The sequence below is a fragment of the Prionailurus bengalensis genome, chromosome A3 (assembly GCF_016509475.1).
Source record: "Prionailurus bengalensis isolate Pbe53 chromosome A3, Fcat_Pben_1.1_paternal_pri, whole genome shotgun sequence".
Classification (NCBI taxonomy): Eukaryota; Metazoa; Chordata; class Mammalia; order Carnivora; family Felidae; genus Prionailurus; species Prionailurus bengalensis.
Window position 1 is genome coordinate 80664273 of NC_057354.1, and position 14745 is coordinate 80679017.

General features: G+C 39.1%; 1 protein-coding gene across 14 annotated transcripts in view; it reads left to right on the top strand.

Annotated features, from left to right (window-relative positions):
• EHBP1 (EH domain binding protein 1) overlaps positions 1 to 14745 on the top strand; it is a 363403-nt gene that overhangs the window by 17354 nt on the left and 331304 nt on the right. For 3 of the 14 annotated variants that reach the window (XM_043603486.1, XM_043603490.1, XM_043603492.1), the window contains exons 1-2: positions 12596 to 12681; positions 13835 to 14235. In XM_043603486.1, the coding sequence (XP_043459421.1) occupies positions 14132 to 14235 (104 nt within the window). In that variant the 5' untranslated portion in view covers positions 12596 to 12681; positions 13835 to 14131. Of the gene's footprint in view, positions 1 to 5289; positions 5579 to 12595; positions 13002 to 13834; positions 14236 to 14745 lie in introns of those variants that run through there. The other 11 variants (XM_043603485.1, XM_043603488.1, XM_043603491.1 and 8 more) reach the window with 7 other exon arrangements.

The window sequence follows — 14745 nt, forward strand, 5'->3', positions numbered from 1 at the left end:
TCAGATATGTGATATGGAAATATTTTCTCCCATTTATTGGCTATCTTAACTTTCTTAATGGTGTCTTTAAAACACAAAAGTTTTTAATTTTGATAAGGCACAATTTTTCTTTGTTGTTCATGCGTTTGTTATCATATCTAAAAAACATTGCCAAGCCCAAGTTCACAAAGATTTACTCCTGTTTCTAGTAAGAGTTTTATAGTTTTAGTGGTTAACATTTAGGTTGATAATCCTTTTTGTGTTAATTTCGGTATATGGTGTTTTGTACTCTTAAGCTTTATAATGCAATAACAAAATTATTGTGAATCATGGGTATCTCTCCAAAGAGTGTTCAAACAACCTCAGCAATTCGTACTGGAAAAGATTGAGCTCTTTGGGCTAGATTGCCATTTCCATTACTCTAGAAAGAGTAATATGGTATAACAATGCTTCTTTTGTTTATAATTTATCATAGATAATTTACAAAATGGACAAAATTGACTACTGTCCCCTTTAGAGTTGAGTATAAACAATCGAATTAGGAATTGGTACATTTAACAATAATATCTTCCATGTTCCTGACAGACACCATTATGCCCTCATGGAAATTGTGACTATAAACTTTCAATTTTTGATCAGTCAGAAAATTAAAGTTAGACAAATGCAATCAAATAGCCACAACTAAATTGGTACAGCAATTGTGGAAAATAGTATAGATATTACTCAAAAAATTAAAAATAGAGGGGCACCTGGGTGGCTCAGTCAATTAGACGTCTGACTTTAGCTCAGGTCATGATCTCACAGTTCATGGGTTTGAGCCCCATGTCGGGCTCTGTGCTGACAGCTCAGAGCCTAGAGCTTGCTTCAAATTCTGTGTCTCCTTCTCTCTCTGCTCCTCTCCTGCTCGCACTCTGTCTCTCTCTTTCTCTCTCTCTCTCAAAAATAAACATTAAATTTTTTATATTAAAAATGAAATACTGTATGATCCAATAATTCCACTAACTGGGTATTTTACACAAAGGAAATGAAAACACTAATTTAAAAGATATATGCACTCCTATGTTTATTGCAGCATTGTTAATCATAGCCAAGATATGGAAGTAACCTAAGAGTCAACTGATAGATGAATAGATAAGGAAGATGTGATATTATATATATATAATATAAAAATATAATAAATAATTTTTATTTTTAAATAAAGAATATATAAAATATAATATAATATATAATGCAGCCATAAAGAAGGATGGGATCACGCCATTTGTGTCAACATGGATGGACCTAGAGAGTATAATGCTAAGTGAAATAAGTCAGACCAAGATAAAAACAAATACTTTATGATTTCACTCATATGTGGAATCAAAAAAACCCAAATGATAAACACACAAAAAGCAGAATCAGACCTATAGATACAGAGAATAAACTGAAGGTTGCCAGAGGTGGGGAATGGGGGAAGGGAGTGGGAGATACAGGTTCCCAGTTATGCAATGAGTTAGTCACGGGAATAAAAGTCACACCATAATGAAAACAAAAACAAAAGTAGCCCCAAGGGGGAGAGAAACAACCTTTTTAAGGTAGCAAAAACTAGATTATCATAATGGAAACAACTGTTGAGAAATTCTAAATGCCTCTTTTAGATTCTGCACACATGTATCCATTTATTAAAGGCAGGAATTTTTAAAATCACAGAAACAGAGTCGAAGGGGTCTTAAGAGGGTATCTCTTCTAGCCCTTACCTCCACGTATCAAAGTATCATTTTCCCATTTCCATTTTACAGATGAGGCAAATGAAGCAAACTTTGCTCGGTTTCATTTCCTGGCTTTCTCAGTTTCGGCTTCTCTCTCAGGTGGACTTGCTCTAGCAGAGGTCTCTGGTAGCAGAGTAGTCATCCTCCTAGCTACCAATCCCAGAAAAAATTTCTTCTCTTTCCTAATCATTCTACTTCTACCAGTTGTCCCAGAACTGTGTCTGCCTGGCTTGACATGGAGTTGTGTGTACATATATATGTATGTCTACCCCTCCCCCTTCCATCCAGAGAAGTTACGTGAGTTCCTAGGATGACACAATTAGTAAGTGATGGAGCTACAACAGTAACCCAGTTCTCTCAGGGTCAGACTCATCATTTGCTCTGTGTGCATCACTGTAAGTGGCTTGAGTTGCTTTAGACTACGAGACAGTAACAGATTTCTAATATCTCTTTTAATTCTGTCTTAGACTGCTTCTTCTGTTTGCCTGTTTCTTATTTTATGAGCTATCACATTTGTGATCGCTTACATTTTTATTATATCACATTTTTTCTCTGAAACTAGTTTTAAGTTTCTTGAAGTCTCCAGCTGTGACTTATGTATTTTTTAAATGTAAAAAATTTTATACATTTTTATGCATTTTTACAATGTATTTTTTGACGTTAACACTTTCTTGCAAATAGTAGGCACCTGGCAAATATTTGCTTGTTTGAGCAGAGAAAAGAATCCTCCCTACAGAATGTGAAAATAGGAGGGGAGTTAAACACGAGCCTTCAATTAGAGACTGATGGGGAAAATACCCAGCAGCACCATGAAATACATGGTTCTGGATCTCAAAAAAGCAGTTCAAGCACATAAAAAGTACTGATTAAAACTTATCCTTTTTGTGATATAAGATACAGAAGATACTCCTAGGAATAGAATGTTTTCTGAAAGAAAATCTTCATTCAATCCCCAAACTGAGGCGTGTCCATGGGCAAAATGGATCTAGAATCAGAACACCTTAGATGTAGTAGGAATGGATTTATTCAAGGAGAATTTTCCTTTTTATCAATTAGATACAATTTATAAACAGAAACTATAGATGAAACGCGTTTAGATAGTGAAAGAACATTTTAATGAGTACATAGGGGCGCCTGGGTGGCTCAGTTGGTTAAGCGTTTGACTTGGCTCAGGTCATGATCTCATGGTTTGTGAGTTCGAGCCCCACGTTAGGCTCTGCGCTGACGTTGTGGAGCCTGCTTGGGATTCTCTCTCTCCTTCTCTTTCTATGCCCCTCCCCCACTTGCACACGCATGTACACACTCTCTCAAAATAAACCTTAAAAAATAAAAAGAGTACATAAAGACTTACATAATATCTTCCATCGAAGACTATAGTTATACAATTTTAGTCATTATTGTAAAAAACAATTTAAAACATTAAGGGAGAATTTTAAAAAGAAATGGTATCACTCATAGACTTTACACCCCAGCATAAAATTTTATATTCTCTTTAAGTATTTATTCTCTGCGTATTTTTACATTTTTTAAAATCATAGAACACATGTAAGATAAAAGGTAATTTGTAACTATTTTACCTCTAAGGATGTCTAGGAAGAGAGCTAAAATATTTCTGAGCATAAAGCAGTGAAAATAAGCTTTTTATATTTTATTTTCTGAAAATTATTTTACCAAGTCAAAAGGGAAATTAGGATAGGTGTGTGTTTCTTAAGATCTTGTCACATTCCTAATAACCATTCTTAGAAGCTACATGTTGAGCCCCAAGGAATGCATTGATCAGATTGGCTTAGTTAACCTTTAACAAATAATCTCTCAATCAATGTAGTTTCAGTTTTGGCATGCTAATTTTACATTTTGTAGTTACAGTAGTGTTGCCCTATATCAATAATTTTAAAAAATGGATCAATATTATAAAGTGGTTCAATGAAGCATAAAATAATGATAAAATATTAATGTAAATATTACAATTCAAATAAAGAAATAAACATAAATTGTAAACAGAACTCCAGTGCAAATATAGATTATAAATCTGTATTAGCTGTGACAAATCTATATGTGACTTTGTACAGGAAATAAATATGTAAATTGGAAGTACAACAATAAGTATCTGAAAATTAAATTTCATTGAGTGGGCTTTCTATGGTTAGTCCCCAGTGCATTGTCTCTTACAACATTTTTCTCAGTTAGCTTTTTTTTGTCATTGTTAAACGAAGCATAGTGTGGCCTTTTATCAACTGAGATTTTTCTAATGCAAATATTTAATTTTTTTTTTTCAACGTTTATTTATTTTTGGGACAGAGAGAGACAGAGCATGAACGGGCGAGGGGCAGAGAGAGAGGGAGACACAGAATTGGAAACAGGCTCCAGGCTCTGAGCCATCAGCCCAGAGCCCGACGCGGGGCTCGAACTCACGGACCGCGAGATCGTGACCTGGCTGAAGTCGGACGCTTAACCGACTGCGCCACCCAGGCGCCCCACTAATGCAAATATTTAATAATGGTTTCCAACTGATGCAGAATGTGAGTTCCATGAGGGCAGGGATTTTATCTGTTGATGTGCTACATTCCCAATACTTAGCACAATGCTTTGAGCTTAGTAGTTATTCACAAGTTATTAATGAATAAATGAATTTTTTAGTAAAAACATCATCAAAGAAAATCAAAATCTTAAAACTATTATTCAAAGTTGTACTCTCTGTAGCAAAACTAGGTACAAGTTACATTGTTGCCTTAAAGCTTACAAAATCAGCTGAAAATTAATAAGATGTTAATATGAGAAAGCAGAAGGAACTATTGGCAAAACTATTTGATCAAAAACATTCCTGGGCATTGCACATGTGCATAGCACATAATGTTGAAGAGCAGTTACTATCATCATTCACTTTCCAGCATGACATATATGAAGAAGTACTCAACAAGTTACCCTTATTCATTATTGACAACCAGCTGCAAGATTTGGGTAATTATTTTGTAAACTGGCGTGTAAAGCTGGAGAAGAGGCATGTATAAGGTAGCTTTGTGAGTAATTAGGAGGTATGTTATTATAAGAATAAAAGAAGTTCAGCAGTCATCAATAGGCTTCTGTTTTTGCTTTGGTTGTTTGAGGACAGAGTGAATATTTTAAAGATGATCAAGCTATGACCTTTAAATATACGTCTTTTTAGTATATGTTGTGTGAAGAAAGACGCACAAGTACAACATTCTTGTTTTCTACACTGAAGTATATAATACTTGTTATCAGGGGAAGGGTGCACATATAAGTTTTTGAAATGAGAAATGGGACTCTGATAATGCCAGATAATTATTTCATACCAAGTGTAGCTTAGCACTATATTCAATATCTAAGATAGACTAAATTTATTTCAGGGATAAGATGTCATGGTTTTTAATGTTGAAGATACCAGGATTTTTTAGAAGATTGAACTGTGGCACAAAAACTTAACTCTTGCACAACAGTTGACTTTCTTTTTTTGGAGAAAAATATCAGTGATTCATTATCGGGAATATTTTAAAATAGCATCCAAAAGTTGCTACAAAATATGAAGAAATGTCCAGCACATCTTACAAAGTCCTTTTTGCTAGCAGGCTATGTTCTGCTCTCTGTAAGCCTCATCACTAATTTGGTGATTTGCTGTAAAAAGAGAGATCTGGAATGATACTGCAGCTCTCTCTGGCTCTATGCTATTGCCCTTGGCCTGGAATTTTTTTTTTCACTTCAGCTTGCTTAAGCAGATTGCCCAAACTGTGCATGAGTTTTGCCCTCTGAAAGCTGGGTTCATTTTCCATTTCTACTCATCTGGGACAAGCTTCTACAAGAGGGCTTCTTTCCTTTGGCCCATGCCTAATGCCCTGGTAAGTGGGGTTCCGCCTGATTTCAGCTTGCTGTTGGTTTTTTTTTTTTTTTTTTTTTTTTTTTTGCACTGTTTGAGATGGAAATGCTCTGATTTAACACCACATGGTGGGTATTCAATGCCCTTCCAGATTGTGAACTCCTATTGCTTTTTCTTTGCCTCTCCTGTCTAACCTTATTATTTCAGAAGATGTTAATTTTATTATCTTGTTCACATTAAATATAGTCATCTAGGAATTATTCAGAGGAAAACACTGGCTGGATGCTGTTTCTGGTTACCTAGCATTTATTCCAATTTTTTAAAACATAGAAGAAAAGAAGCAGAGGTTATTCTACTCTTTATGATTCATCAAAGATTCTTTACATTTCATGGGAAATGGCCAATAAATCTTGGTCAGGAAACTCTACTGATTTTATAGGAGATAAATTTACTGAATTTAGCAAAAGGTTTCTCGGAAATGGCTCCTAATTCCAACTCAGACCTTTGTTGCAATACCTCTAGTAATGGCCCACTTATTTGTGATGTGTAAATATCTCATAACTGCACCTGCTTTCACATACACAGTAATTGTGCACTGTGACTTCACTATCCAAAAATTATCTCAAGTAATTTGAAGGATCAGACCAAGAGAATGGTGCAGACCAGCAAGGGTACTCTAGAGTCAAAGTTGAATTTAGCTGTTCCACATTAGGATAGCTGGGCCAAATATGCTTATGGCTGTCATCCACCCAAATGCTTAATGTCTGTGTGGTGTTGCTAGCATTTTGAGTCTCCACCTTTTGAATATCATTAATGCCTGTAATCATTCTTGAGGATTTCTGAGCCTTCTCATCATTCAATATACTCCTCCAGATTAACAATAGAAGTCAGACCTACTGAATCACCAAAGAATGGTCTCTATAGACTCGCATCTGTCTCTATCTGAATTTCAAGGCCGTTAAGGATGCTCCTCTGTCTCTACCAACCCAGGTTAGTCTTTCCTAGAAGCTATAGAACTAGACAAAACTGGTTTTTTAGGATGCAAATTAGGTCCTGGAATTAGTGTCATCTCAGGTTCAATGTACAAAATTTCGTTATGACTAACTGCATGACTTCATGGGAAACTAGCATGGAAACAATTTAACAAAAGGATACCCTCTTTTTAGTTGAAAGATGGTTTTCTTCATTTTTTTAAGTTAAAAAAATTTTTTTAAAGTTTATTTTGAGAGAGAGAAAAAGCACAGTGGGGGGTGGGGAGCAGAGAGAGAGGAAGAGAGAGAGAATCCCAAGCACACTAGCAGTGTGGAGCCCAATGCAGGGCTCTAACCCATGAACTGTGAGATCATGATCCGAGCTAAAATCAGATGCTTAACCCACTGAGCCACCCAGGCACCCTTAAGCTTTTTGTTTGTTTGTTTTATTTTGTTTTGCTTTGTTTTTTTAATTAGAGAGAGAGAGAGAGAGAGATAGAGAGAGAGAGAGAGAGAGACAGAGAATAAGTGGGAGAGAGGGGCAGAGGGATATATAGAGAGAATCCCAGGCAGGCTCCATGCTCAGAGTGGAGACTAATGGGGTACTCAATCCCACAAACCCTGGGATCATGACCTGAGCTGAAATCAAGATTCCGATGCTCAACCTAGCTACCCAGGTGCCCCTGAAAGATGGTTTTCTGATGCAGCTTTTCTAAGCTTTCAACCAAAGAACTTGGGTTCTATGATAAAGAAAGAAAGACTGTTTTTAAAAGAATAAATATTAATTTAAAAGTATTTTGTTAGAGTTATTATTTGAGGTTTTATAGCAGGTACAAATCTCAATCTAAAAAAAAATCTGGTTTTCAAGAAATATAATTTCATTTTTCTATAACTCAATTTCTGTTTCAAGCTCTGATTTCACAAGGGGTGGCAGACACTTAATCATAGTCACTTTGGCAGGGACTGCATCTAAATTGAAGGGGTTTACATAGTATTAGAGGAAGGGGGTTGAGCATTTGATCCTTGCTCCTCCTCTACCATGCTGGCTCTCCCAAGGTTTCCAATCTGCATCCTTCCTCAATAGCAGTCATTCCCACACATTGCTGCTGGGTCAATCTTGGTCTATCAACAAGGCCCCTTTAGGTCTGTTGGTTTCTGTTCCCTCTGCACCCTTTTGGGTGTCTGGAAATCATTGTGTTGGGTTTTCAGAACATTCATGGTACTATGTAAGGCTTCACTGTCCATTATGGTAGCTATCAGTCACATGCAACTATTTACATTTAAATTAATTAAGATTAAATATTAATACTCCTGTTTCTCAGTTACACTAGCCACATTTCAAGTGCTTAATAACCCCAAGTGACTAGAGGCTACTGTATTGGACACGATGAACATTTTGTTCATCACAGAAAGTTCTATTGAACTGTACTCTAAAGTCTGGGCTGGGCTGGACACATAGTTCAGCTTTTTCTTCTCTCTGGGGTCTTGCCACCTCTCTTTGGCTCTAACAAGGAAAAAGAATGTTGAGTTATCTCTCTCAGATCTCAGATTCCACAGATAGATCCTGCTATTTCAACTGCACCTCTCCACAACTTGTGCCAGAGTAGAGTGAAACTAGGACTTACTGTCCTAAGGACCCAGCAGCATCTAGCTTCTCAATATTTTCCTCCCAATTCTTCTTCCCCTTCCAGTTCAGGAAATCCATTTCTCATCTCTATGAAAGGAAGTTTCACTAATGTCTATAGCAACAGTATCCAATAGGAATATAATGCAAGCCACATGTATAATTTAAATTTTTCCTGTAACAATATTAACATGGTAAAGTAACAGGTGAAATTAATTTTTAATGTCTTTTATTTAACCCAATATATCCAAAATATTATAATTTCAACAGGTAATCAATATAAAACTATGAATAAGATATATTCCACTCTTTTTTTTACATGATAAGTCTTTGATATTGGTGTATATTTTATATTTACAGCACATCTCAATTTGACCTAGCCGTATTTCAAGTGTTCAATAGTCACCTGTGGCTAGAGGTTATCATACTGAACAGTGTAGGTCTCTAATAGGATCCATTTCATTGCTTCCTAAAGGGCTAGGATTTAGAAACTCAAAAGCCAGGGGAAAGTTCCCTGTTTCTCTGCATTCTGTTATATTCCTTTCCTGAAACAATGAGCAAAGACCAGCCTAAATGAGGGTGGGTGTGATGCTGAGGGTGTATCAGGGTAGAGTCTAGGAGGAGAAAGGCCATAAGATAAAAAGAAGTACATGGAAAAACAACTACTACAGAAACCATCAATTAATATTTTTTAAAGTATTAGCCTGCCACAGTGAGTATTTTTAGGACATAAGAACTGCTGTAGGATTGTCAGGAGTAAATTTGTTAACTGTGGATTTAAAAGAAATAATTTCATTAGCAGTTAAAGATTGCAGGAATGTTGTATATAGTATAACTGCTATGGTAACTGGAAAACAATGCAAAAACCTGCAGTGCTATTATTGGGAGTAAATCTTATTAGTATGACTAAGGCACAGATAAGTTCTATTAGTAGTTAAATCCTGCAGTAATATGTCTGACAATTTTTACTGCAAAAACTGTAAAACCTAAAGATAAAAATTTTATCATCAGGAATGACAATAATTCAAGCCTTTGGTTGCATTTCATGGACAAAATCTCCATTTTGGAGGTTTCTGAAACGGTGACTAGCAAAGCTGCTTCAAGGAAAATACTTTCTATAATTTCAAAAGTGTCATGGCAAAGAAGATTGAAATTTTTGGGATTTCCACTTATTTCTTTGTATTCTATCTTCACTGTGATCTTGATGAAATTTAAAGGCAAAATCAAAATTATTTTAAATGTTGAATATTTTGTGAAGTAAAAATCTATTTATAAAATTTTGCAGTCAACACCTGGGTCAAATGAACAGGACAGTTAAAGCAACATACATCCACAGGTCTATTATGCAGCTTAAGTCTGAGATGGAAGGAAATGATAAATCAAGACTGGAGTAAGCAGGGATTAGAAAAGGCTTTGAGGTGTAGTTCTTGTGTGGAAGGGCGGGAGAGGGTCGGAAGGATTTGCACACCGGTAGGTAGGGAGAATGGGGGCTTTAAGAAAAAGGTAACTTCCAGCATGCCAAAAGATCTCAACTAATATATGGCATGAAAGGTGGTCATGAGAATTGAGGGTAAGTGAATTTACAGTAATTATTATAAAATCTCGAGCCCACATAAGTTATTGGTTTTCTGGTCTTGGTAATCACTGAGACAATGGGAAAGGAATAATGTTAAATGCACTATTTCTTTAGTCCTGAGGTAGCTATGTTTGGCAGCAACTAAGTATTGCTCAAGTATTCTTGAATACTGGTTGTTTTTTTCTTGACTGTTTATGTTCGCTACCAAACACAATGGTGTACATTATTAATTACCATTTAGTGACTGTTTTACTATGTATCAAGTACTTTACTTACATATCTTCCATCTTCTCAACATCCCAGAAAGGCAGGCATGGTTATTTGTTTGCTAGAATAAGAAGTCAAGACTCAGAGAGGTTAATTTGCGTTATTTTCTTGCATGCTAAACACCTGTTTATGAAAAACTCCTTGAGAATAGGGACTGTATCTTTTATGTACTATTAATTGTATTTAATATGATTGATACTCAGTTGGTTTCAATAAGTTTTAGCTAAGCAGATGAAAAAAAATCTTAAGATATTCTATAAGAAAGTTTCTTCAATAAATTTGGTTAGCAAACAGGTTATTAAAAAAAAGTTATGAGAGAAAAAGCTGTTTGGTGGAGACTTTAGGAGCTAGCTTATGAACTTGAGCTCAGCAGCAGAACAATGTCAAGGTCTGCTCTTAATTTCTTCATTTTGAACCTTGATCTCTTCTTAGCAATCTGTGCAACTAGAATGAAAAGAAGAGTTTACATCCAGGAAAAATACTTGTCCAAAAATAAAAGCTGTCCTGTAAGAAATTCTTTCTCAGTCTCTTGAGAAAGATTCTTTAGGGGCCCTATATACTCCTTCTCCCTCTTGGTTCTTTTTTTTTTTTTTTTTTTCTTCTTCTTCTTCCTCAAGAAAAGACATGTATTTAAAATAGATTGCTTTTAAGATAATTTCTCTACAATAAAATCTCTCTCCTCCCCCCCCCCCCCGAAGATGGGAAAGAGTACTAAATGAAACCAGGTTGACCACATAAGAAAAGTTTGGAAAGTTCTGAAGAACAATAATAAATGGGATGCAAAACCCTCCTGATCATCATGTGGGTTGTTCCTGAAGGGCAACTTAGATTAAAATAGTTTATGACCATTTCTATAAATTAGTCATAAAAAAAACCCCATACACTTAAAGTCTGTTAATGATGCAGAATATATCACTATATGAGATCATAATGGCTGTAGGTTGTAGTGACTTAGTAAACCACTCAGGAAGGACACATGAGGACTCTAAGATGTACAGAAAATAAGAATCAATATAAATATTATGGTTATCTTAATATTTTAAAGTTAAGACTGTAGCAAAATACATGATATCTATGTTCTTTTCTGTCAAGTGCACATTGTGTTCTTGTGGTGTTACTAGATTAATTTCTTTATTGAAAAAGGAAATATAATTAGATACTGGATTCAAGACCTGTCTCCCCATCTCTCCTGATTCTTCAGTCCCTCTCTCCTTTTTCTTGCTCTGCTTGTGTATTTAGATGTGGTCAACTCTCACCATTGCCTTCCTGTCCTGTCCTTCAAAGAGTCCGTCCCTAGATCCTGACACCTTTTAAGGTATTTTGTCCAAGCACTCTGCTCTCCATCCTTAGTAAGATTAACGATGGCTCTTAATTGTTTCGGGGACCCAACTTGTTTCTTTTCTTTTCATGTTAGTTACCCTTTCTTTTTTCATACTATATGGTGATTGCTTACAGGGTACTCCGACTTCTCTGACCATTCCTCCTCAATCTCTTTTCCACTTTACTCTGCTTATTCCTTAAATGTTGGGATTCCCTTTCCTCCAATATCATTCTTTGCCCTCTTTCTCTACTCCAGGGGTCTATGAACTACCCAAAATTGAAAGCAAATTTTTGTGTTTTATGATAGGATATATTTTCCTCCTTGGGAGAGTGTCTGTAGCTTTCATCAAATTCTCGGCTTTCATCAAATTCTCAGAAAGGTCCTTGGCTCTTTTTAACAAGGTTAAGTGTCCCTGCCCTCACACTCTGCTTGGGTTATTTCATCCTCTTCTTTGCCTATAACCACCCTTTTTATATGCCAGCCACTCCCGAGTCATTTACAAGGGAAAAAGACCACAGGGGGGAAAGAAGGAGAAGGAGGAGGAGGAGGAGGAGGAGGAGAAGGGAGGAGAAGAAGAAGAAGAAGAAGAAGAAGAAGAAGGGGAGGAGGAGGAAGAAGAGAAGAAAAAAGAAACCAAGATTCAAAGAAATGTTGAAGGATCAGAACAAGAAGAAATTGCAGTGTAAATATTGTTTCCAGCTCAGTTTATTCAATCCCGTTGAGGAACAGTACACTGAATGTTAGGCGTGCGTTGGCAGGGTCATTACTCCAGTTTGTCAGAGGAAAACCCCCAGGAGGAATCGGGTGAAACCAAGGCCGTGTGCGCAAACAGCCTAGTTGCTAGTGGCGGAGAAGGCGCACCCAGCTCCTAGGGTGGGGACAGGAGAGTACCAGAGAGAAAACCACAGCAGCCGTACTGCCCACCGCTACAGCGAAGCCAGACCGGGCTCTACTTTCACCGAGTCGAGCCAGAAACCCCGCCCGGCACCCAGCGCACCTTTGACGGACATCCAGTTTAATCAACCATCTTCCAGGTCACTATAAACACTCCTTACTCCTCCCGCCTATCGTTTCTTTCTCCAAGCCAATCAGAGGAGTGGGCGGGATCGTCCCTGGTGGATTCCAATTTTTTTTTTTAAAAAGGGTGGACTGTGCGCCGCGTTCCGGCTGGGGGAAAAACACCTCCAAAGCTGGGGGGTGGAGCTCCTGTTATGGGCACCCAGATTGACCAATGAAGTGCCCCAGCCGCTCAAAGGCCCGCCCACCGAGATGGGCGGGGCACGCGTGGTGCCCGGCCAATGGCGGCGGGGCGGACGGAGGTTGAGCCGCCGTGGGTAGGGTTAGTGTGAGAGGTGCGGCGGGGGAGGTAATGATGATGGTGGCGGAGGAGGAAGGCGGGGGAGGGGTTGCTGGGCACTGAGCAGCGGCTCTGGCAGGGTTTTGTAGGGTGGGGGACGGTCGCGGGGCGACTGCGTCCGGGAGGGGGCGGGCGTGAGGCGCGCCGTCCGCCTGAGGGGCTGCAGACCCCGGCTCCCGCGAGCGCCGCGGCTGGCTCGGCTGTTCCATGTGGCTCCGGCGGGGATGGAGGACTCGGTGGCGGCGGCGGCGGCTGCTGCTGCGGCGGCGACGGAGGAGCGGCGCTGAGGAGGGAACGGGGCCAGACTCAGCCCGACAGCGGGATTAGAGGTGTGAGGAGGGGGCGGGAGTGGACGTTCGGCGGGGACGGGGCTCGGGGACCGGGCTGGGGTCTTCAGGCATCGCCTGGGTGACAGGGACCGTGGGCGAGCTACCGCCTGCCACCGCTGTGGGGCAGGGGTCTGGGCTCTGTGCGTGAGAAGAGGAGGCTCTAGAGGACTGTTCCCTTCGGATGGGGGAGGGAGGCACCGCACCCCGTACTGTGCACTTGCCCCGCTGGTCATTGCTTCACGCCCAGGCAGGAGTTTCCATTTCCCTCCGGTTGGCAGCAAAGGTGGAGAGCCCAAGTGGCCTGGAGCCCGGACGTTGCCCTCCCTCTGCCTTGAGATTTCCCTCCACTCCTCTTTTCCCATCCATTTCCCTCCTCTGACTGAACAACAGCATTCCTCCTTGCTCCTTAATCTGTTCCAAGCACATATTCAAAGACTGGAGGCTATTAATTATCGGCTGAAAAACAAAGTTTATTTAAAAATGTTCCACTCCTCCCTCTGACTGCCGGTGGACATTAAACAGCATCCCTAGACTTTCCCGCTCTGCTCGCCCTTCTGTGATGCTAGGAGGGGGAGGTAGGGCCCCGACTTGCGTTTCTCGATTGTTGTTGATGCTGATTACCTGATGTGTTGCTCTACGTCTTCGGTGTGAATTGTAATTTCTTCCTTGACGTCTTGCATCCTTGATGTTACTGGCTTTTGAGGTTGGTGTTTTGTTTCATTGTTTGAAAAACATGCGGAGAACTGAGGTTGTCTGTTGCAGTGTTATCTAACCTGGGTGGTTAGTCACTCCTCAAGCTTCTCTCATATATTTCTCTTTGTTTTGCTTTTCAGTCCTCCAGAATACACATAATATAGCCCCTGAGGTGGAATGGTGATGTCTTCATGAGGGAACCTCCTCTCATTCATCCTGTCATGTGTATCATACTGTTCTTGACTGGGCCATTCATCTAAGATGGGATTTACCCTGTGAAACAGGGAGAAGACTTATGGACCCCAAACATCATTTCAAGTCGTAGTTGAGTTTTTTTTAAAGTACAGACATACATGCAAAGCTCCTTTCCTTTGGGCCCTCTGCTTTGTTAAAGCTGCTGTGTTGCTAACCCAGAACTGCTCAAGTGACTGCTCATCATGGCTTCAGTTTGGAAGAGACTGCAGCGTGTGGGAAAACATGCATCCAAGTTCCAGTTTGTGGCCTCCTACCAGGAGTTGATGGTTGAGTGTACCAAGAAATGGTAAGACATGTCTGGGGGTAGAGTTTCCTGTGTTGTGGCCTAAACTCCGTGTGGCCTAAACTCTGCTTCTTCTGACAGCAGATTTACCTTTCTGTAGTGCACGAGTGTGTACAAGCTGTGCAGGGTACAGATTACTCTAACAAGTATCGTGGTATGCACTGTTGCTGCTGGTACCATCCCTATGGGTTTTAATTATTGCACTTTAGTATGGCTCAGAGGACTAACTGTGAGAGCTTACTGAGTACAGTTGATTTGGTCTTGAGGTCTTTCATCATTAGTGTTAGCAAAACTTTGATTTTTTTATAATTTGAAGGAGGTTTAAAGAATGACTATTGAATATTGTAAACATGCATATGTTTTATCGTAACCTGTACGTGTTTTAATATGGAAATCTATATTCCTTTGGGGTGGTGATGATCGATTTTATTTTGTTCTTGATTTTTCATTTTTCTTGGCTTAAAATAAATAATTTTTCATTATTTGAATAATGTAATGCTAGCCCATACAACC